At 34.5% G+C, this 23,439-nt stretch overlaps 3 protein-coding genes and 3 non-coding genes across 20 annotated transcripts; 1 reads left to right on the top strand and 5 right to left on the bottom strand.

The window, feature by feature from the left end:
* Window positions 1-759: 759 nt before the first annotated feature.
* LOC112765022 (pentatricopeptide repeat-containing protein At4g21065) lies at window positions 760-10,690 on the bottom strand. Of its 14 annotated transcripts, XR_011864232.1 has the most exons (7): window positions 10,231-10,653; window positions 6,317-6,520; window positions 5,627-5,881; window positions 4,351-4,444; window positions 3,061-3,145; window positions 1,862-1,915; window positions 760-1,109 (listed from the first exon to the last, which is right to left on the bottom strand). XR_011864232.1 is itself a non-coding variant. In XM_025810878.3 (2 exons), the coding sequence occupies exon 2, from the start codon at window positions 9,139-9,141 to the stop codon at window positions 7,414-7,416; it is 1,728 nt and encodes a 575-aa protein (XP_025666663.1). In that variant the 5' UTR covers window positions 9,142-9,309; window positions 10,231-10,690; the 3' UTR covers window positions 7,014-7,413. The 14 variants fall into 14 exon arrangements, 2 of the variants coding, with proteins under 2 accessions (XP_025666663.1, XP_072055943.1); XR_011864229.1 differs by lacking the exon at window positions 760-1,109 and having other exon boundaries at window positions 1,523-2,127; window positions 4,150-4,444; window positions 10,231-10,673; XR_011864228.1 differs by lacking the exon at window positions 760-1,109 and having other exon boundaries at window positions 1,523-1,915; window positions 4,150-4,444; window positions 10,231-10,673.
* Window positions 10,570-14,707, top strand: LOC112765023 (uncharacterized). Of its 2 annotated transcripts, none has more exons than XM_025810879.3 (10): window positions 10,570-10,973; window positions 11,455-11,560; window positions 11,666-11,819; window positions 12,113-12,173; window positions 12,260-12,366; window positions 12,474-12,650; window positions 13,041-13,313; window positions 13,527-13,747; window positions 13,837-14,058; window positions 14,426-14,707. In XM_025810879.3, the coding sequence occupies exons 1-10, from the start codon at window positions 10,891-10,893 to the stop codon at window positions 14,525-14,527; spliced, it is 1,506 nt and encodes a 501-aa protein (XP_025666664.1). In that variant the 5' UTR covers window positions 10,570-10,890; the 3' UTR covers window positions 14,528-14,707. The 2 variants fall into 2 exon arrangements, with proteins under 2 accessions (XP_025666664.1, XP_072055944.1); XM_072199843.1 differs by having other exon boundaries at window positions 10,812-10,968.
* LOC112765024 (FKBP12-interacting protein of 37 kDa) lies at window positions 14,657-22,014 on the bottom strand. The gene is made up of 15 exons (XM_025810880.2): window positions 19,669-22,014; window positions 19,530-19,558; window positions 19,419-19,458; window positions 19,245-19,312; window positions 18,535-18,602; window positions 18,386-18,422; window positions 17,987-18,074; window positions 17,776-17,840; window positions 17,597-17,674; window positions 16,882-16,929; window positions 16,563-16,616; window positions 15,862-16,023; window positions 15,598-15,667; window positions 15,213-15,268; window positions 14,657-14,943 (listed from the first exon to the last, which is right to left on the bottom strand). Exons 1-15 carry the CDS (start codon window positions 19,799-19,801, stop codon window positions 14,779-14,781), a joined length of 1,161 nt encoding a protein of 386 aa, XP_025666665.2. The 5' UTR covers window positions 19,802-22,014; the 3' UTR covers window positions 14,657-14,778.
* On the bottom strand, window positions 21,278-21,361 carry LOC112768431 (small nucleolar RNA snoR77Y). The gene has a single exon (XR_003185862.1). It is a non-coding gene; the product is annotated as a small nucleolar RNA snoR77Y (small nucleolar RNA).
* LOC112768432 (small nucleolar RNA snoR2/U65) lies at window positions 21,414-21,565 on the bottom strand. Its single transcript, XR_003185863.1, has one exon. It is a non-coding gene; the product is annotated as a small nucleolar RNA snoR2/U65 (small nucleolar RNA).
* On the bottom strand, window positions 21,619-21,849 carry LOC112768429 (small nucleolar RNA Z112). Its single transcript, XR_003185860.1, has one exon. It is a non-coding gene; the product is annotated as a small nucleolar RNA Z112 (small nucleolar RNA).
* Window positions 22,015-23,439: the final 1,425 nt, after the last annotated feature.

Genomic DNA, 23,439 nt, shown 5'->3' with positions numbered 1-23,439 from the left:
TCTATATCAAAATTAAGTATTAAAATTAGTTATTATGTATTTATATATAAATATATATAATTTAATTATTTTTAATATATATTATTATATTTTATATTTGAATATATATTTTATATTAATAATTAATTTTAATAGATGATAATAATAATTTACATACAATTAATTATTTTTTTATTTAATTAAATAACTATTACAAATTTATATATAAAAATTATTATTAAAAAATATTTTAGTCAAATAAACTAAAATATATTATTTAACTCTCATATAAAAAAAGTATATTAGAAATAAAAGGGACAGTATCATTAAAAGAAATTTCATTTATTATTATTATTATTATTATTATTATTATTATTATTATTATTATTATTATTATTATTATTATTATGGAATAGTTTAAGAAATATAGTAGACTAAAATATCTTAAGATATACATACTTATTTATCATAGTTATAGAAGTAATTAATTGTATGCAAATTGGTTCTTTAAATATACTACATTTTTACATATATAATTAAGCATGGATTAAATTGGGTTGGTCTAGCGATTAGCTTACTAGTCCGCTTATGCAGGTGTCGGAGGTTCGAATATCGTCTTATGCATGCAGCAATTTATTGGCTAGCGACAAACCCTTAAATAGAGCTTAGTACCACGGCGGATTAATCCTTAACTTGTCGGGTTGGAGATACCGTGAGAACAAAAAAAAATTAAGCATGGACATTTATAAGGGTATACAGGTAAAAGAAATACCTCATACATACTTGATGATAAGATCGTGGGTATAATTCCTTAATCTCTTATTCAATGTAGTTATTGTTACAACTTACAAATACCAAGTTAATTAAGTAGTAAACAAATGCAATTTGCCAAAAGAAAACACTATTTACATGAACAAAAAGTAATCATATTCTTTTGTAAAGTTATTAACATAGATACGAAGGATAGTACATATAAAATGTTGATCATTCGGTTGGGTTGAGGCTTGGCTGAAAAGGATCCCATGATCAGTGTACTATTTTGTGTGTTGTGTCACTTGCAACATGGAACATCTATTAGGTTATATTATGGGATACAAGGGGTTACTGCCGAGTGCCACATTACGTTACACCTGCACTTCATAAGAATCTTTCTGAAATACGTGCATGTGAGTTGTGTTTGTTTAGTTTAACTTGTTTTTGGGGCAAGTAAGGTTTGGTTAGTACACATACACAGATACAGATGCACAGATGCACGCAAAGTCTTGGTGATTATTTCTGTCTTACAATAGCATTTAGGTTCGAAATTTGACTGAGACTAAGGTAGTGAATAAAACTCTTAAAGTATTACACGTGTGAGGGTCGTGTAGGTGAATTTTTAATGTTTAAAGTTAGGAGCTATCCCATCCATTTGAAAAAAAAAAAAAATTGGGTTGCCTACTATACCTTTAAGCATGACAAATTAATGACTAATCCGTCATGGATCTAACTCTATTTTAGAATCTACTGCTAACTAATAAATTGCTACATGCACAAGACGAAAACCAGTTCCAAACTCTGTTATTTGTTTCATATATATGTATGTATTTTTGGTAAAATGTTTCATATTGTTATTTGTTCCAAACTCGGCATGAAAATCAACCGGTTCTACTAGTCCTTATTTTTTTTGGACAGGGAACCAGTTCTACTAGTCTGAATGAACCCATTCTGTTTAAGAATAGGCCTGTAATATTTGGGCTAGGCCCAAGAACCGTGATGAGCCTGGAGCTTAAACTTAAAAAGGCCCAATAACTTCGACCAAATGACTCCCATACTAAACTGAGTATGCTTGACCAAAAAAAAAAAAAAAAACTGAGTATGCAGCAAGATAGGTCAACGAATTTACCATGCTTGGGTTGATCATGGTCTTTAAAGCGTGGAATCTGCTCATCAAAAAACACTGCAATGACAGCGTTTTTATGAAGTAAAATTCCAGTGATTAAAATTCCTGATCACTGGCCAACAGAATTGAATAATAATGCAGCCTATGCAGGAATTAAACCTCAGATTGAGTAAGTTGTTTCAACTATCTCAACATGTACATAAGACAACAACTGTGTATTTTTAGTGTGCAACAAATCCTACAAACTACATCTTCCTTTGGAATATCAGCTGTAGCATACCGAAGAACAAAAGTAAGCATGCATTAGCCAGAGATTAAAACATGAAACGAAGCTAAAATTAAATGAGAAAGTATAGGGAGCCAATGACCTAAGCGTACAATGTGTACAATGAAGGTTTAGAAAATATTAGAGATATTATTATTAGTGTTACATTGTCCTGTTAGGTTACTCTTTTGGGATGAGTGGTTTCAGGATATGGTATAAGAGTTTCAGATCCGGAAGGTCAAGAGTTCGAACCTTGGTGAACCAAAAATTAGCTTTTTATAACATGAGATGTTTATTCATAAACCAAAGATTTAGCCCATTGTATACATTGTACACTTAGGCCATTGGCTCCCTAGCACTACTCAAATTAAATACTTATCTTTTACCTTTCTCTTTCAACTTTTTTTTCATCATCATCAAAACAAATACTCGTTAAAATTGAATTATATGTGAGATCCATGTCTATCTATCAATTTTCTTGGCTTTGGAATTCATAATTTGATAAATGCTCAAAATTTAAATAATTGTGTGCAGACTCGTGCTTTTTTGAATTTCATAAATTCATCTAGTGAAAGTAAGGTCTTTTCTCAAAATCAAAGGGAGAATATTAACTCAAACATGATGTCCAAAGTTTCAGACCTTGAGTCTTGTATTGATTCCAGAATACTAAAAATTAGAATCTAATTAACAACTAAAAAATTTGCTATCTTAATTACAGAAATCACGATACATTTGCATAGCAGCATTGCAAGTGGAAAGCATCAAAAGTTTGCAAAATGCTATCAACCATAGGTCCTAGCTCATAGCCATACATGGAATGCAAGAATGGTCATAATTAACAGATGTAACTAAATGTCAACAATTGGCATTTTAATCAAAAGGAATAAATTAGATTTAAAAGAAACCCAAAACCCAGGAAAAGCCTCAGTAAACATACCATGCATCAGTCCCAAAGCCTCAACTTCATCACCAAATTTTATGATTCCTTGCTCAACCCGGCCAGTGGCAACTGTTCCTCGCCCCTTGAACAAAAACAAGTTATAAGGAAGTTGAGGTAACATTCTGGAAAATATACCTTAAATCAATAGGTGACTTTACAATATTCAAGAGCAATCCAAAACAGATTTTCATGAGCACTAAACAAAGTTGATAAAAAATATATAAGTAAATTTTGCCGCTGATTGATAAAGGAGGGGAAAAAGCAAGAGTGACTATTGCCGTGCAATAATTTTATAATAAATAATGAGTCACTAATAATTCAGCTCAATAGTATGCTTAAGGAGCGAGCAGGATCAGTTGAGACCACCGTAGTGGGGTGCCCATGATTTGCAAATCTCACTGAAAGGGCAGCAACACAACTTGTTTTAACCACAATCTTTTCCCACTAAGCATGTCATACTTCCTCTCCTTCCCTGCCACCATCTCCTATTTTAATAGAGGGCTTTCTTGCTTCTAAGGTCTACCCAATTAAGGCTACGTATGATCAGCATAAAGGGATCTCTCTAACCTCCATATGTATAATAACTTTCTCTTCGTATTATTAATATTTCTTAGTGATTTTCTAATATTTACAAAAAAAATTCCTTCATTACTGCAGTTATTAAAAACTTAACCACTCCTTAAGAGTTTAGTGATTTTCTACATAAAATCTCATCAAAATTTGAAATTAACAGCAATAAGGAATAAAGCAATTATTTCCTAAATCAATTGTGAGGCCAAACAAATTAGTTGATTGACAAAAAGCGATGCAAGAATGCTACCTTATGACATATTTAAAAGTGTTATGCATAACAAAAGTGATTAAATACTCACATTCAGCATCAGCATTAGTTTTTAAAAAATAAATCAACCAAATCAGTAGAAAATTATCTATCCAATTAGTGGAAATGGAAGTTATTGGAACCAGTTATTGGCAATTGATATTCATCACAAGATGCAACATGACCAATTTTCCTATGAATAAAGCATTTCAGCATCATCAAGATAACAATCACAATCAGTCAATATCAAGAAATTATGGACAAACCTGGATGATGTTGGTCCACTGGCAAATAAGGAATCAAAATTATTTTCTCCACCAGATAAATTGACTTCAAGATGGGGTGGGTTTATAACATCACAGGGGGGAAAATAACAGATTTGCATAACTTTGAAATAAACCAAAGTAACTATAATGAAACTAAGATGAATGATTCGATTCACAACCAAAACAATAATTAGAGCTAACATTTAATCACTAAGTATGCTGTCCATAGAGCCCCAATGTAAAGCATATAGTCCCTTACATGCCCCCCACTTGAATCCAATGCCTCCTTCACTACCTGAACACACTCACAAAGAAACAAAGTCACAAACACTTCGTGAGCAAAATGCAAAAAGATAAAAGTTGCCAATTTTGAGGATAACCAACACCATAAAAAGGAGAATCGGAACCAAATTAATAAAAGTTAGAAAGAAATTAAGGATCGGCCATTGATAAAATATGATTGTACTGATTGCTTTAGTTGGAGAGCTGAAGCTTGAAGTTTGGTGATGACAAAATAATACAATTACTGAAACTTTAGATACCTAGATAACAAATTCAAAAGTTTATATAAAACAAAAAGGCAACCTTATATTACAATAATATAATTAAAATTTAAAAGACAAGAATAATTTATTTCAATTTTAGCTATTGAAGTTTAGTGGTTTAAGTTATAAGATTTCGATATTTGAACAAATAATAAAAAAATGGAAACCTTAAACAAATAATCCTAAATATGAAAACCTAAAATCTATAACATAACCTTTGCATGATTAATTATAAAAAAGAAACATCAAATATAACAAGTTTGGTGCAATAGGAAAGAAAAAATTTACCAAAAATGTTCCATCAATTTAATCATGCCAAACATACACAAAGCTTCAGCTATCATCAATTCACAAAATGAGAGAACTTCAACCTCCATCAGCCATCCACATCCCCAAAAAATTACATCTTGCATTTAGAAAAGTGGAAAGTTTCTATAGATACAGCATTTATTAGTTATTACTGTTGTAATTATTTTAAAATGATAATAACGATGGCATAACAATGGCCACAATGTGAAAAAGAATAAAAACAAAAGCTAGAGTGCAAAAAGCTCCATGAAGAAAAATAGAAAATAAAAGTAAGCCACATAGCCACAAATTCTATTATACCACAAAGCCAGCCAGCTAGTGAAACTTGAAAGGCAAAAGCACATGAATGAAGAATCAAAGAAAAATATCCCCCAACCATAAAAATTGTAAACTCTTGAACAAAACCAAATTATTTTGAAATTTAATGCCAAAAAAAAAAATAGAATCTGTTGCGGCAGAATCTGAAATTTTGAATGAGCTGCATAATTTGTTACAGTAAAGATGGGAAGACAGAAGGATAAAAATCGAAAAGCATCAGATCCAAATCAAACACCAAAGGCAAGAAGCAATAAGAACAAAATGGCAAAAAAAAAGAAGCAAACAATGGATGAATCATGAATTACCCCTATACTCGTCACTGAATCAATTTGGAAGGCGTTACAGATGGCCTCAGTGGAAGCTGTGTGGCCACCACCGGTGTCACGCATGAGGATCAAGATGTTTTGGTCTTTTCAGCTCAAATCTCCATGAATAACATTCCATCATCAGCTCCATGATCATCGTGATGGGACGAAGAAATCGCATTGTTCAAACTCTTATTGCTTCCGAACACCTTATCAGCCAACGTCTTCTTCGCGGCAACCATCCACAACCTCCATCTGAGAAAGAACAACACAAACCAAAGAGGGGAAAAAACCCATCATAAAATAGGGAAGGAATAACTCAACTACTTGCAACAATCCAGGCAGAAATCAAGACAAAAAATTTTCACATGTCAACCAAGAAAGCAAAAAAAAAAACAGAGAGAAAAGAACAAATGATTCACATCAACTGAAAACACAGCATAACATAGCACCCAAATCATTTTTTATATATAATGAGTGAATTCTCCCTAGTCAAAAAAAACATCACGACAAATTGCAACAATTCAGGAGGCTAATCGAATACCAAGTTTTCACACACCAACCAAGAAACAAAATACGATCAAAAAGACATTAAAGTTCACAAAAGATACCAGTTTACCTGGAATCCAACCTCAATGTTGAAGATAAAAAATAATACAATAAGAAATTCAAAGATGTAGAAAAACCAACCTGGTTGGACGTCATAGCTAACACGAGGAAGACCGGACACGAACTCGAGACGGTACAGATTCGAATATCGACAACGCCTTCTCCGGCGGGACCACCAGCGCGACATCAATGAGCATTCGATCCCCCAAAGCGAGGAATATGAGAATAAAAAAATCAGGACGCAAGCAAGAACCAATGGATGGAATGATTCAAATGATTTGTTCCCTTGTACCCCATTCATATACAGAGCCAATATAAAAAGGCAGTCAGCGATTGAAAAATCAGAAGATAATAAAAAGAATGAGAAACGAACAAAAAAAAAATCGAATACCAATGCAATGGAAACCAAACAAAACAAATTAAAATAATTGATGGAAACCATGGGGAGCATATCTGTAAAATGAATCATCCAAGAGTTGCTTCAATCATGAAAATTTCGGAGTTTTAAAATAAACTGGAATCGCAACTGAATATCCCAAACAAAGATCAACAAACATATATCTCAATAACATATCTTAATGGAACCAAAATGCAAACCAAACAAAGATCAAGGATAAGACAGCCACACACCACCAGCAACATCAACACAGAGTTTTTGGATTTTGGAGGAAAAAGCTATCTGAACAAAAAAGTGGAGAGATTCGTAAATCTGATATTTTTTTTTTTTGCACTGAACTAACACCTCTGGCATTGATTCATTAAATTCAAGAAAGGAAAATAGCGATCAACAACACATGTATTGACTAATAAGCACAGATCAGAATTCAAGTCAAGGTATCATTACTATGTACAATAAACACATGTATTGACTAATAAGCACAGATCAGAATTCAATAACACATGACTGTACTGTACCAAGTACAATAAATCATCGAGTGAACAAATAACTCAAAAAATAAACGTGGTTCCCCCTTTCATAACCCTTTACTCAAACCGTTAACTTCATACAACCAATCTATTTATCAATGACCAATATAATCAGTTTCTTCATACATTCATGTATCTGATCAGAATGGTGCCATAGCTGATTAATGAGTTGCACTCATGATCTTCAATCATGTCCACATCGTCACTGAACATTAATTCGAATGTTTCCATGGCCAAAGCAGATACCATAGCTACCAGTAATCCTTGCAAGAGCAGTCACCATTTTTGAAATGATGGAAACGTATCCTGTCCCTTACTATGATCTCTCTTTGGTATATCTTAGACACTAGTTTCATAAACTCATGACAGTCCTCACAAGACCTTAGATTCTTCACAATCCGGATTTTGGAACCCTGCCTATTCCTGATTAGTCCATAAGCAAGAGCTAGCTTCTCACTATGATGAAGTAACTGAATGGCCTTATCCTCATCATCCATCTCAAGCAACACCTCTGATACTCTCGGATTATACCCTTCCTTTCTAATTTCATCTACAATCTGATCCAATTTGTCATATATTTTCTCTGCTTCAGGGTGATTATAATCTCCCATAGAAAATTCACATACAGTGCCATCAACTTCAATCCTACTACACCCTGGAGGCTTAGTTAATCCCCTTCTGTTCATCAACTCTCTCACCTCTGCTTTGTTACACCACTTCCCTGCAGACGCATAAACATTGCTAGCGAGTATGTAACTCCCACTATCATCATCAGCAGTTCTCCTTCGCAGTTTGAGGTGTTTCATGAGACGCCCTGCTCTGTCGGTATCCCCATGAAGTTTGCAGGCCCATATCAGGGTCCTCCAAAGAACTGCATCAGGCTTTATAGGCATTGTATTAATGAAATCCTCGGCTTCCTTCAAACGCCCTGCTCTCGCGAGGAGGTCCACCACACAGCCAAAATGCTGAATTGTAGGCTCTATACCATAACGTTTTGGCACATCATTCAAAAACACATAAGCTTCATTAACCAAGCCTGAATTCCTACACGCTGAGAGAACTGCTGTCATTGTCCTCTCATCAGGTTCTATCCTACAGGTTTCCATCTCAGCAAACATCCCAATAGCTTCCTGGCACATTCCATGGCTAGCAAGGGCAGAGATCATTGCGGTCCAAACAAAAACATCCTTGTCCACAACATTGTCAAACACGTTCCGTGCACTCTCCAAGCACCCGCTTTTAGCATACATATCAACAAGGGCAGTGCCAACATTCGCCTTAGAATCAATCCCCTTCTCCTTCACAATCATGTGCACCTTCTTCCCCACACTCAAAGCTCCGGTTTCAGCACAGGCCCTCAAAACAGACATCACCGTGGCATCATTGACCTCTATCCCAGCCTTCAGCGTGCTATCAAACAAGGCCAAGGCGTCGACGTGGCGGTCAGCGTTGACAAGGCCATCAATCATTGAAGTCCAAGAAACCACATCCCTAAGAGGCATTCTATCAAACACCTTGCGAGCAAACCCCAACTCGCCAAATTCAGAATACATATGGATCAAGGCGTTCTGGATATACTGATCCGACCCAAAACCCGTCTTAGTGATGAGAGCATGGATCTGTTTACCTTGTGGGGTGAGTTTCAAGCGGGCGAGACACTTAAGGAGGAAGGGGTAAGTGAAGTTATCAGGTTGGGCAGGTTGGTGGTGGAGCATGGAGAGGAAGAGAGAGAGGGCGTGGAAGTGGTGGGTGGGGTCGGGGCTGCGGGAATAGGCGCGGATGATGGTGTTATAGTAATAGGAGTTGGGGCGGGGGATGGAGCGGAGGAGGAGGCGAGCATAGGAGAGGTCACCGCCGGGAGAGAGGGCGGCGAAAGTGAAGAGCTTGGAGACGTTGCGCGCTGCGTCGTCGTTTTGGGTGCCCCCTTTCAGGAGTTGCGCGTGGAATTGGAGCGCGTCGGACATGCTTCTCAGCTCCATCACAACACCACCCACTCATGCTCACTAGTCACCGCCACTTCGTCTTTTCGTTATTTAATATGTATTACTAGTGGAATGACCAAGGTTCTGAAAACTGGATTGATGATCGATCAGCTCTAACTACGAATTTACTGGTTTACTAGTCTAACCAATTCAACGGTACTTCAACTGAAAAATTATTTTATAATAAAATAATAAATAAATTATAAATAAACACTTCAAATATAATTATAATCAAATATAAATTTTTTCAAATTTAAAATAACACTACATCAATCAAAATCTAATATAACTTTTAATCTCATTAATTAATAATTATTAACAATTTATCACTCATTAATCATTATATCACTATTGAACTCATTAAGATAGTTGTAAAATACAAAAGAAATCCATTGAATTAACCAAATAAATAACAAATATTCGATCATTTACTTATTTAATTAATTCAGTTAATTCAATTCATCTATTTCTTCATTAAAAGCAAATACGACAAATTTATTTTTTCTCTAACAAAACACTGATCATAATGAACAAATAAAAGCTCCGCCAAACTTTTAACAAAATTTTTAATATAATTTTAATAAAAATTAACAAAATTTTCAGCCAATCAGAATTTTAGCAAAATCTCAGCATAATTTTAACAAAATTTAATAACCTTTTTCCAAAGATTAACCAAAAAAAAAAAAGCATTCAATGATTCAATAACACCAAGAATACAGAGTTCAGAACAACTAGATATAGAAGGGAATCATAGCTAATCATTCAGTGATTCAAGTTATGGAAGGGAAAGCTCTAAGATGGTTCAATCATCGCTAACTAGATATGCCTTCAATCTTGCTAGAATCAAACAACAATTCAGCAATTACCAACCACAATTTCAGATGCAAAATCAGCAACAACAGAAATTATATGATTACAAATTAGTAATTACAATGAAGCAGCACCACAAATTCGGCAACAGTAGAACCAACTGCATCAACTAAAATACTTCATGCCAAAATTCAAAAATCAGAAATGCAGTAGAAGAAGTAATAGAAGTGCACATTGAAAGTTTAGATCTAAGAAATTCAATTGAGCAAAACTCACTGTGGATCTGTTGTCGCACGGCGGAGCGAAGCAATGGCACCAGGGTCGGTGCCTCGGTGAATGGCAACAAGGACGGAGGTGCGATGAACCGTGGTGGCGCGATGAACGAGGGTGGCGCTAGTGGTTCTTCGGTGTGCTCCACCGCGACCCCGCGAACAAGTACGGCGGCGCTGTCGCGACGCAAAAAAGAGACAACGCGAGCACTGAGCACTGACCTTCACCGAGTATACGACGACGACGGCGACGGCGACCAGAGGGCAGAGTGGCAGACGAAGACGAATTCTGTTTAAGAATACAGAAGCTGTAATATTTGGGATCAAATCCCGAAAGAACCAATTCTTTTTTTTTTTTTGGGTGGGGATTGGACAACTCTAAATTTTAGACATTACATCCATGCTTTACACACCCACACAACACACTTACAGTCTCACACACACTACCATGGGTACTATGGAATGCTATCTGTGCTAGGCCTCCCGCTACCAATTCTGTTTAAGAATGGACCTGTAATATTTGGGCTAGGCCCAGAACTTACAACTTAAAAAGGCCCAATAGCTTCAACCAAAAATTGAGCCCAACAATAATCAATCAATCGAGAGAGAGAGAGAGCAAAACCAGACAAATTCAGAAGCTGCAGAAGAAGAAGAAGAAAGAGGAATTATGGATTGGGACTCTCAAAATTCGGAAAAAAGCGATTCCGTTTTTGTTTGGGATGAAAATTCACAGCTATACTTTCATGCAAGGTTTCCTTTCTTATTATTCTCTAAATTTCAAACAATTCATGTGATTAGTGGTTACTCCATACGTTCTTAATCCTACTTTTTTCTTCCATCATGATCACACGTTCATATCTTAATTACACAGATTGCGTTGCAGTTGATTTTCTGCATGTGGAATGATTTGCATTTTCCTTTCGTCAAATTGTAATTTTTATCTTTTTTTGTCGTCAGAATGAGGATTCGTTCACTAATTTAGATGATGATGAGCTTAATGTGTTTACAATATGTTATGATAAACGCTTGGTACTGCAGAAATTTAGGGTTTAGATAGGAGGTACCTAAAATCGTAATTTAACTTCCTGTAACTGATTGAAATGGTTGTTAAAAGGCTTAAAGCTCATAGTATATTGTTGCAGCATTATTATTGCTGAGGCTAAGCTAGTTAGAATCCACAGACTCGTATCAAGTTCTGGTTCTTACTCTAACGTAGATTAATTTCTTGCAGTAGTGGATTTTACCATGACCCCAATGCTGGTTGGTACTATAGTAGCAGAGATGGTCATTATTATAAATTTGAGGATGGGAATTATGTGCTTTTAGATTCCAATAAGGTAACAGGTTCTCAATTAATCTACATCTGGTTTCTTAAGAACTAAACCCTTTGATCACTGTCGTGTCAAGTCGACGATTTACGTTCCTTTTGCATGTTGTCTCAGGATGATGGTGAAGAAACATATCCGTGTGAAGAAGCTGCTCCAGAAAGCACAGAACAAGTATATGGTAACAACAATGAGGAATACCCTTCCTTCCTCGAAAGTGAATTCAAAGCTTACCAGCGGACAGAAAGCTTGTCTAATGATCCAGACTATGGTATGTAGTGTTAGCTTAAGTGTCAAATTTGATTAATTCTTGATAATCATAGTATCTGAGCTGAGGTATGCTCTGGAAACAATATTACAGTATGATGATGGTCGAAAGCAGGTTCTGCAGTAGCCAACAACAAGGGGTTACTGCCGTGTGCCACATTACATTTGCACTTCAGTTATTTTAACCAATTGACAATTGATTTCTAGTACTCTTTGAGCATCGACATTACGTGTTTCAAGCATGTAGTGGTAATGAATGAGTGACGACAGTTAACTAAGTAGATGTATTTGTAATAGATCTCTTGAATTCTGTGAGCACTCCAACTATTGAAAACCCTCCTCCGCCACCATCAGAATGGTATGTACCTTCAAGAAACTTATTCCATTGAAATGATTATATATTCAAAATTATCCCTTGGACTTATTCATCTTGCTAATGTACAGGTTAGAGGACACGCTTATTGATCTTTACTTGTCTGGCTACAAGACAGAAAATAGCACAGCTGATACAATGACAGTACCCTTGGAAACAGATGATGGATCTGCTGATGGTTTGTCATATACCCCTTGACGCTTTTTAACTTAGAAAAATGTAAAACTACCCTGCTTCTAAATTATCTGTTTCCTGAATGTATGGTTAATGACAATACTTGTGAAGTGGGTGACAAGTGGATCCCAGGGCCAGTAGCTGCAAATGGCATAGTTGATAAAACTACTGTTGATGAAGGTATAGCTTACAGCGATACTTATGATCTGGAAGAGGGTGAGTGGATCCCAGATGCCGAGGACTTAAATCAGTTAAATGGCACAGCTGATGCAAGTACCACAGATGAAGGTATGTTACAGATGTGTGCTTGTAAGCTTAATATTATATCGACAGAGTTCAACAACATATATCGTATTTTATCATATAGTAATTTACTAGGTTTGATATTTCATCTATTCTCTTTACACCTAGAAGTAATTTGTAGAAAGATCATTATGTTGTGCACTGAGTATACTGTAAGTCAATACCTATCAATTGCTTATTTCCGTGAAAAATCAAATAACCTAATATTAGCTTGTTTCCTTGTTTTGTTTTCAGCAATCTAGTTTGCTTTGAGTGTTCTATCAAGTGTTTTTCATTCTCTGCATGAATTCATAGTTGAATTTTTATCACGTGGTTGGAACTTGGAATTACTTGCCTCTTTTTTGTTCATATGCCTGATGCTGAATGCTGTTATAGGTATCCTATCAGACGAAGAGAAATGGCGAGCTCAATATGGTCAAGTCATTGAATCAGAAACAGATCTGGTTTCGGAGTTTCCAGTTGTGGACATGTGGGATTGGGAAATGGTTAAAGGATCCAAAAAGGATGGAAAAGATACGGCGGCTAGGTTGGTTGGAAGAATTGTAAAGCAATCTGCAAAGCGGCATCCATCTATCCCTTCTCGGGGAGGGAAATTTCGATCTGCCCCTATCAGTGAAGTACATCTCGATCTGGTACGAGTCAAAACAGGTTTGCATTTTTCACTTTTATTTGTTATTTACTTAGCTTTCTGCATATCACGAAGACATGAATTATTGTGAAAATGCACAAGAGATGTAGTGTTATCATATATTTCATTTGGACTTGACATATAAATTTCATTTTAAATGGAGCAATTTCAGTAAAATGATAGTGCCAGAAGTAATTGTTATAACTGAATATGGCTGCTTGTTATTTTAACAGGACAAGTGTACAGATTGCGAAATCCTAGTGCAAGATATGTGGCTTCTCTATCAACTTATGACTCTACTAATCCAACAGAAGATTGGGATTTTCCTAAATTATCATCTAAGAGAAAGATCTCCCGTCCTTCAAAGTCTGGAGAAGGAATTGCTTTGGCTTCAGGTGAAATTCTCATAGAGAAGGATTTGTCTATGTTGCCAAGTTCTATCCCTGCATTCGAGGTTTGTAATCTGATTTTGAAATCTAACAATCAGTTCTTGTGTGATTGATGGCTAAGGGTATTAATGTCTATCTATAAAAACTATGGCAGCAAATGAAATGTAAATACAGAGATAGGGCTGCTGAAAGAAGAAACTTGCATGGCGGTTTTGGTGTGGGCTATGGACAGAAGAATTCCGAGGGCAGTTATATTGATACGCCATCGTCACCCGATGCTAGCTGTACACAAGAAGCTGCATCAGAGGCCTTGGAGATGTCATTTGGATCTGGAAGTTATGCCAGAAAACTACTCAAAAACATGGGTTGGAAGGAGGTATGTTCTTTACCGTCTACAAATGTTTTTAACTTGCTGAAACATTCCAGAATTTCTATTTCTTTGATAATTGTTTTGTTATGATGTTTGAAACTACCAATGTTGCAAAGATTCTACATCAATAGTTCAATACCACTAGACAGCATTTATTTGTTATGGCTTAAGCCATTCACGATTCACCTAACATTTATTTCATTTGTTATGCTTACATTAAACAAGTTAGTTTTGTGTTTGTAAGAGTAATCAGTATCACATTTGATAAAATAATGGTGTGGGTTATCATGTAATCTCTTTAGAATTTAGGGTTTGAGATTTGTCTTTTATATTAAGTAACGTTATATGGTTACTACATCTAATTATGGTGCAGGGGGAAGGGCTTGGCAGTTCGACCAAGGGACTTCTGGAACCTATTCAACCAGTTGGAAACATTGGAAGTGCAGGCTTAGGATGGCCTTGTCGAAACCGATAAAGATATTGCTCACTTGCCAATACACCATCATTCTACTTATCATTCTATAGCTAATTTTTGTAGGAACATTTTTTATTTTGTTTAAGTTAGATCTGCGCTCCCTCCCGTGTAACTAGTAACTATTGTATATCGCAAAAAGAGTAATAAATAAATAGAAATGTTATAATGCGTCATATAAAATTTACAATCATCAGCAAAACTAAATACCGGGGAAAAAATGAACGTTTGCTGCAAAATTGGTGATAGATATACTAGTTGGCAGCTTCCTTAGGTACTTCCGGCTTATCACTCTCAATAAAATTTTCTGCTGCATCCGATCTTCCATCTTCCATCATCAAGTTCTTTTGATGGAGCTTTTGTTTCAGTTTTTGGATCTCCTGATCCTTATCTTGTAATTTTTCCTGCAATATTACAACCTGAGCAAAACAAATCCACTTAGTCTCCGACTAAAATATCCTGGAACTAGTAATTCAATCAACCATGGAAGAAACTTGTGTCTATCTCTCGACATAACATATGAATACACGATCATGTTCAAAACAAAAATCAGAACCTCCAAGACCCTCATGAACAATAATTTTCACCAATTTTGACAAATAAGATGAAGCACTAAGCATTTTATAACTGAGCATGCATAGCAATCCTTAAAAAATAACCAAAAAAAAGGAGGGAGGGAGAAGTTAACCGTTTGATTGGATCTTTCCACATCATTTGTCAGTCCTTGCATATGTTTCTGCAACCCTGTAGTCAGTGTGAAGGATTAACGCAACGTTAATTTCCAGTGTGAGATTATATATATAAGTAATCGAATACATAAATATTTTTCTCTCAGAAGATCCATTTTTTTAGACAAGAGGAACGTAAGGCAACATCTTCCATCCGCAACATATTTCTAGCATAGATAATATATTTTATATGATTAATTCTGCCGTCACACATATCATTGTTGATTCCATATCTCAATATGTTAAGAAGGAAACTAAGATTACCAATGTACCTAGAAAAGCTAATACATGAGTCAAAGGATCCAAAAGCCAAAATATAATGAAATGAAATATCATTCAACAAACCTTCAAATTGGCTTCTGATTTGTGCATTCTGGGACTTCTGCAATGCAACTTTCATGGCTAATTCATGAATCTGCACAAGAAGAAAACAGAAGGGGAAAAGATGATAACATGACCATCAATTCATCAAAACAAAGAATACCGATTACCGAGTTTTATATTTATGTGAATACATGCAAGTGTAACATTAGTTCTAGTGCTAACACAGTACATCTATGGAGAGAAAATGGTGACAACAATATGCATAAAGCGGCGAGAGAGCAGCACCTTTCCCTCAGAAGCATGATTCCCAACCTCCTCATTTTCTTCCTGCAGAGTTCTACATTTAGCCATCAGCATCTTCCCCATCTTGCTTTGAGTAGTAAAGCTTACTGCATTTATGTTATCTTGCAACTCCTTCACTTTTTTCTCCTTTTCCTCTACTAAATTCTATCATCAGATGAGAACAGTTGAGAACATGTTAGGTAAAAACAAAAAAAAATATGTAACCACTAATTGACATTATTATAAGAAGATATACATATAATTGGAATTGAGGACATGTGACGACTATGAATACACTAAAAAATATTAGAAGACTCTTGCCTATTCTAATATGCCACCTTAAAATCTTATTTTTATACTTTAAATCCACCCTCCACAAAAGAATTATTCACATACCCAAAATACAACACCTGTCTATATTCTTCCATCTCAATTTTTCAAAAGTCTCTTAATAAGTTCTCTAGTGAAAAAGGGACGCAATTTCTGCTAACCATTAACACTGTTACTCATGGAAATAATATGTTTTTTTTCACTAAATCCTCTTGGCGCAACACAAGGTGTGACATACATTTTGACCACCTCCATGTGCAAGTCACCAACAAAGTAAAAGATAGACCAAAGTTAATTCAATACAAGTCAGCATCGAGCTGCATATAGCCAAACTTCATTATAGAGTAGTCAATATCTAATTAAAAGTAACAAACCTTTAAACGCGTGAACTCTTCATGAATAGCTGGATCTAGTAACAACCTCCTTGCCTGAAAATTATATTCACAAGATATCAAGGCACAAAGGACAAGCTTGCACAGGTTTAGTTTAGTGAATATCCTAAAATCTTAACCTAGGCAAGTCATTGAGTTAAGGCCGAGGTACATATCACTATTCAAGTAAATGAATCAAAGTAAAAGCTGAAAAATAGCACACTAGTGTATTCCAATTTTTTTAAGGAGCAACACTGCTTGTTTGCACAGGGAAAAGTGTATATCTAGAGTGTCACACTTAACATCCATGTTACAACCATACCTGCATTGAAGGTGGCTTGAGTTGTGCTTTTAGATCCCGCACAGCAGACTGAGTTTATAAACAGCAACAAAATAGTTAATTTGGTCATGATAACAATAAGAGGAATAAATAAATAATAATAGAATAAAAAGCATATCCGGCTTTTTGGAGCTTGATCACAAGGTGTTGTAAGATTATACGATTCACAGGGCATCGTGATATTTTCATCTTCATATCAATAACAACTATTAATCAAGTGAATGGCACTTTCTTAAAAACTACTATATGAAAACCCAACACTAAAGATAATTTATTGGGTGTACCCTATCTAGTACTTAATTAATGAAGAGAATAAAATGGAAAGTTTCAATCAGAAAGTCCACTGTGTTAAGGATAAATTATACCACCCTACCTTGTGGTTAAAATATACTAGCCACAATATCTAAAAGAATACACTAACTTCTCTGAAATTAGGTTATTTGACAATTCACATCGCTATATTTTGTAAAATGCCACTCTTTCAAACTACTTTCATATTTAGCATTTGTAAAATAGCTAACCATACTCACATTAAAAGAAATACAACTTGACTAGCATTGACGAGTGAGTAAATTTGTTAGTATTCTTAAAAGGGTGGAAATAAATTTTACCAAGTGGTCAAAGTTGATGTCAGAAAGAAATGTAATTGCACATATACAGCCATGCTATAGAAAAAATCTTATTTTGAGCATGATACCTTCAACTCTGCTATCTCTTGTTCTCGTTTTGCAAATGTTACAATGAATGCAGCTTCCTTTTTCTTTGCCTTTTCAAGCTGATAACAATAGATATATGTCAATGGTCATTGATAATTGATAATTAATCAATGGATAGTGAACTACATTAACAGAAAAAAGGGCAGATTAGATTCTAAACCTGCTCTCTTAAAGACTCTTCTGAGGATTTCAGGGCCTGAAGATAATCAAGCAACATTTTGGGCTCTGGAAAGAACAAAGGTTAACTAATAGTTCACGGATAAATTTATAACAAAAAAATAAAGCAATTGTGTACAAAGAACTAAAACTTGAACAATTAAAATACAGGTGTATATCACAATTAACATGCCAGAGACAAGCAGCAAACTAACCAGGAGTGGCACCAGCAGGTACACAAGGCTCATTTTGAATTGAAGAATGCCAACTTTGAATCTCAGATTTAGCAGCCTCAAGTTCATTCTGGAAAATTCACTGATCAAGTCAATGATTTTTTTTAAACAATTAACTATGAAGAGTAGGCTGCAACAATACTTTGTCCACATGGTCACAATACAATAGTTATAAATGCAGCCTTGCCATTGAGAACCAATCATGAATTCATCTCTTAAATTACATGAATTGTAACTAAAGTCCACTTTTAACATGATGACAGATAGTAAATAAATAAATAGTCAAAAACAGAATAATAAATATTTAGACAATAACGTGTGCACAAGAAAGATAATGGTACCAGAAGGGACAAATTCCAAAAATAATGGAAGAAAACGTACTTGGCACGTTGCAAGTGTATCCTTACAGTTCTGAAGGCTGTCAATAACAAGATTCGAAAGAATGAAAGGAAAAAGAAGGGTTAGGCACAAATAATTTACTGCAATCCTAGCAGTGTAAAATGTCTAACACAAGCTGTATACTATGCTACCTCTCACGAAGTGACAAGATCATTCCTGTTGTTACACCAGAAGCAACCTCATCGGTTTTTGATTTGGTCTGCATTACAATTTGCAGTTAGAATTTGTGTTTTAGTATTTTTCATATGCAAGTAAGCATATAACTAGTGAGCCATCTTAAACACATCAACACACTTCACCTATGCTAACTTCCCTTACCAATCAATACAATAGCAAATAAAAATCACTATCATCCCCATAACACTATACTACCCCGATTTTCATTGCGAAAAAACACAGCAATGTTTCTCAAAGCTACCTCATTCCTCAAAGCCAACACTTACTCCACAACTATAATTCAGCGCTGCAAAAGAGAAAAATAACAACCAGTCCTACCCCCGTTAGCTGGGGTCATACTTCATGAACCAAGCAATACCATTGTATAGAGTCATGCACTACATATATCTCACACAAGCCATAAAAATCTAAGCTCCTTCTCAATAGTTTCATTCATCCATAAATTCCTACGTCTTCCTCTATTACTATGGCCTATTAGCATACCCTCATTTGGATTCCATAAGCTTAATATCTCAGATCACGGTGCCAATAATAAATTCTAATAAACTATAAGGAAATAACACTGCACCATAGCTATCTATCACCTCTAGCTTTTAGCCTAGTGGTAAATGCTAGCATTGCAAAACAAATTCAATTCATGGATACAGTATGAAAGTTAGAGTACCTTCTTAGGCGCAAAAGGATCATTACCATAATCTTCATCGTCGTAATCCGGCGAAGGCCTCTTATTACCTATATTACACAAACGACGATAAAAATCCACCAAACGCATCTCAAAATTTCGATAACGAACACCGTTACGTAAACCGAAAACAAAACTAAACAAACAAAAAGAAACCTGAATGCCTTGCAGGGAATCCGCCTCCGAAATCAAAATCCTGTGGAATTCGGAAGAATTGAGAGCGATTGAAAGGAAAACGCAAGAGAGAGAGAGAGAGAGAAAACTCACATCGTCAAAATGCGCAGGAGAAGCCATAACTGCAGAAACAAAACCCTATAAATTACGATTCTGAGAGAAATTGAATGGGAGCTGAGCTGAACGGAGCTGAACTAGTTTTAGTTATACTGATTGTTTTCACTTTTACTACCGATTACGGAGTACCGATCACTTCCGATTCGAGTATGCGATTTCTGGTGTAGCATCTTTCTCTTCCTCTTCGATTCTTCGCTTTTTTTTTTTTGTTTCCGGAATTCTATTTTGGGCCTATTGGGCCATACCATTTATAATTATTTTTTGCTTAACCAATTTTTTAACTGAAGGCTTAGGCCTAACGTATTTTTAACCATTAAAATATTTCAACACCACTCAACCAAAAAAAAATATATATTTCAAGACAAAAAGAAAAATTAATTTTTTTTTTTTTTTTTGGTTTTAGTTCCTACCAAAAACATGTTTTGATCTAGCAAACATTAAATTGCAGCTAAGTTTTTTTTTTGTTAATCAACTAGATAGTAAATCCACTAAACTATTACATCAGATGTAGTATTGTAATGTAATCTAGTGTGATGTAGTATTGTAATGTAGTCTAAAGCTCTCAAAAGCCGTTTTAGATTTTTGTTAATCAGAAGTGTAAGTTTAGTTTAAATTTAGTATCCTTGATAAAGCAAATATTCAAACTCAAGACCAATCATATTTATATTTTATAATGTCACTCAAATTGATCTTGTGTTGGTTTTATTACCTTAAGCTGGTTTTAACTTAAGGAAAATAGAAATGATTAATATTGATGTTGTAATAGGGCTCAATATTTGTTGTAGTATTTGATTTATAAAAGTATCTATTTTACAAACTTAATATAAATAGACACTTGATTAGAGTATTCAACTAGAAAATAGATCAAGATAACAATTTGAGGTACACCAAAAACATTAATACTTTACATTAATTTTCCTTTTCCTTTTCTCCTAAGTCCTAAGTGACCAATTCCAATTTTCTTCATGTTGTCATAACAATCCAAGTTCAAATTGTTCCATTTTCTTTGCTCAGCAGTCTCTCTTCAAAAGCACAACCTTCTTCCACCTTAAGCCTGTAAATCATATTAGACAAGCTTGGATGCGACAATAGTTTTCAAATTTGTCAGGTTATTTATTAAAAATTAATTTAAATAATTGGGCAAACAATGATAAATGTTTGATCTTAATGTAGTTGTATAAGAGCATCAGTAAGACTTAATTCTAAGGCAGCCAAAGTTTATTTGTGACAAAATAAGAAGTGTTGCTTTTAATTTTGGGTTTGTCAACAAATCCCATGATGAAAATTAAAAACATTAATTCATCTTATTATATCAATTTTAATAAAAAAAATTGATTAAAATATAAAACCAATGAATTTATCCAGAAATTTGTGTCTTGAAACAAAGGATTATAATTCCAAGGATCTTCATCTGGCAATTTGATTTTGGCTCTAAGCGGCAGTCAAGTAACTATGGAATAAGCCCCTGCTGTTGACTCTATTATAGAGCCTTTATCCCTTTTAATCAATAATTATATATATTTTAAATCTTTAATCAATAATGTTCCCAATAACTTCTTAACCTAATCAAACTAATTTCAGATATTAATTCATGTCAGGAAATTGTTACTATAACTCCCAATTGATGTTTATACTTTGCCAGGTTTCCATTCTACACATTAATCAAATTCTTTAGTTTAATAACACCACTTAATCTGACTATAACTTTGTAAATCAGCAATGAATGGAAGCCTCAGTAAGCCAGAATTTGACATCAAGATAATAATTTTCAGCCGGTAATTCCAATTCAAGTTAGTCCTCATTGGCTTCCATTCAAATCCATAAAATACTTCAAAGATTGATAAATTGTATATAAAAAGTGAATGTAATCGCAGAAAACGGCTCCACAGATCATAGAATATTGAAATCCGCAGGTTCCTATCAAGATGCGAAACAAGTGAAACTCTTGTTCTTGGTCCAATCATAGCATCGCTGGTCAAAGCAAATAGCTATCAGCGACGTGGCATTGAACCTAAACCCTAAATTAAACGAAAATTAAAATTGATTTACACTTTTTTAAGTATTAAACCCTCAGAGACCCGTTTCAAATCACACACACAGCGTGGGACAAACCAACCTGCGGCACAAAAGCAGTGAATTTTTCTCGACCAATGGCAGAATTAGGGTTTTGCCATCGGTGGATGAGAAAAAAGCGTTGCTTTCGTGACATTGCTGGTTGGTAATGAACACCACGCTGCTGTTTGGAGTGTCATACGGCACTTCCTATCAATTTTTGGGAGATCTTCCTCACAGGGAAAAATTGGATAAAATAAGACCTAGATAGTAGAAATTGAATCAAGATACACATAGCAGAATGAAAAATTGAAGATTTATGGAAACTAATAATAGAAGAACAACATGACTTACACCATAGCAATTAGCAAAAAGCTGTGCTGAGAAGGGGATGGGTGAAATGAAAAAAGAGAATGAGGAATTAGGGTTTTGGAGAGTGCACATTTATAGGACACATGTTGGGCCGTTACATCAGGCTAACAAATCAGCTAGGGTTATGGAATTAGTCAACAAGCCTCAATCTGTGTATTTGGGTAGAAGAACTATGAGCTTTTTGTTGCAAAAGAACTACGCATTTTTATATGAAGTTTTTTTTACAACAAATATGTATGGGCTTATTATGACGGTCAAACCCACAAACTTATAGAAAGTCCTAATTCAATTACACAACCCATATGAATCCACAAATACATCTAAGATAAGTGTCAGCTATACCAAAAAAAGAACATAAGGTGTAATTATGGTTATTCTAAACCTTGCATTAAAATTCTTTAGGTATTGGGCTCTTGCCCCGTTTAGTACACCAAAAAAAAAAAAAAAACTCAGGTATTGATTTACTTTTTGATGATATTTCCATGCAATAGCATTAGTCATGTGCTACCAAATCAAGTCAAAGATTTATTTTTTTCTTTTTTTTTTTTCAAAATTTTTAATCGTTGCAGGTTTTAAATTATTATTCTTTAGTTATTGATATTTTTAATCATGTGTTACTAAAGAAGAGATATACATAATTACATATGTCTATAGAGCTGGTAATAAGTAGAATACGATAGAGTAAGTTAAGGTTTTAATCCAATTCTAACCCTATTTATGAGTTAAATTTGTTACTAAAATGTAACTCTATTTTACTTGTAGGTTGAGAACGACCCAACTTTAATCATACTCACGGTTAATCTGCGAATATTCGATCCTACTAACGGATTTTCACAAATATAATTGACAATTCTGTCCGACTGGATTTGGTAGAGTTAAATACCCAACTTCTTTTATAAAATTATTAAATTTTTAACTTCTTGGATTATGTACCCAAAAAAAATTATAAATTAGTTTAAATTTACTTGAATTGAAGTTGGATTTGATTTTATAGTCAAATTTTTTAAACAAATCTATTGTTTACAGTGACAAAAATAGTTTGAACGAACATGAAAAAAATTTTAAATAGTTCTATTGATGAATAATTTGGATGAGAGATATTAATTAAATGTGCTAGTTTATTATATATGAATTCACAATAATATTTTATAACAAAAAAACAATAATCAAAGACAGTGTAATAATTAATAAATATTAAATAAAAAAAAATTTTAACTTTTTTTTTTCTAGCATTACTAATATATTCATATCATGCATTAAAAGTATCATCATTGTAAGGGTATGTACCTTGCCAATGAGTAATAGCTCAAATGGCATAGTCTCTCCATACTCAATTAAGAGATTGCGGGTTCGAGTCTCTTATCTTTGGTAAAAAAAAAAAAAAAAAAAAAAAAAGTAAGGGCATGCACCTTTTTTCCTTAGTAGAAGTAGTATAATCAAGCTAGGATGAAAGACACAATGT

The sequence above is a fragment of the Arachis hypogaea genome, chromosome 7, assembly GCF_003086295.3.
Source record: "Arachis hypogaea cultivar Tifrunner chromosome 7, arahy.Tifrunner.gnm2.J5K5, whole genome shotgun sequence".
Taxonomy (NCBI): domain Eukaryota; kingdom Viridiplantae; phylum Streptophyta; class Magnoliopsida; order Fabales; family Fabaceae; genus Arachis; species Arachis hypogaea.
This window is presented reverse-complemented; position numbering and strand designations above follow the sequence as displayed.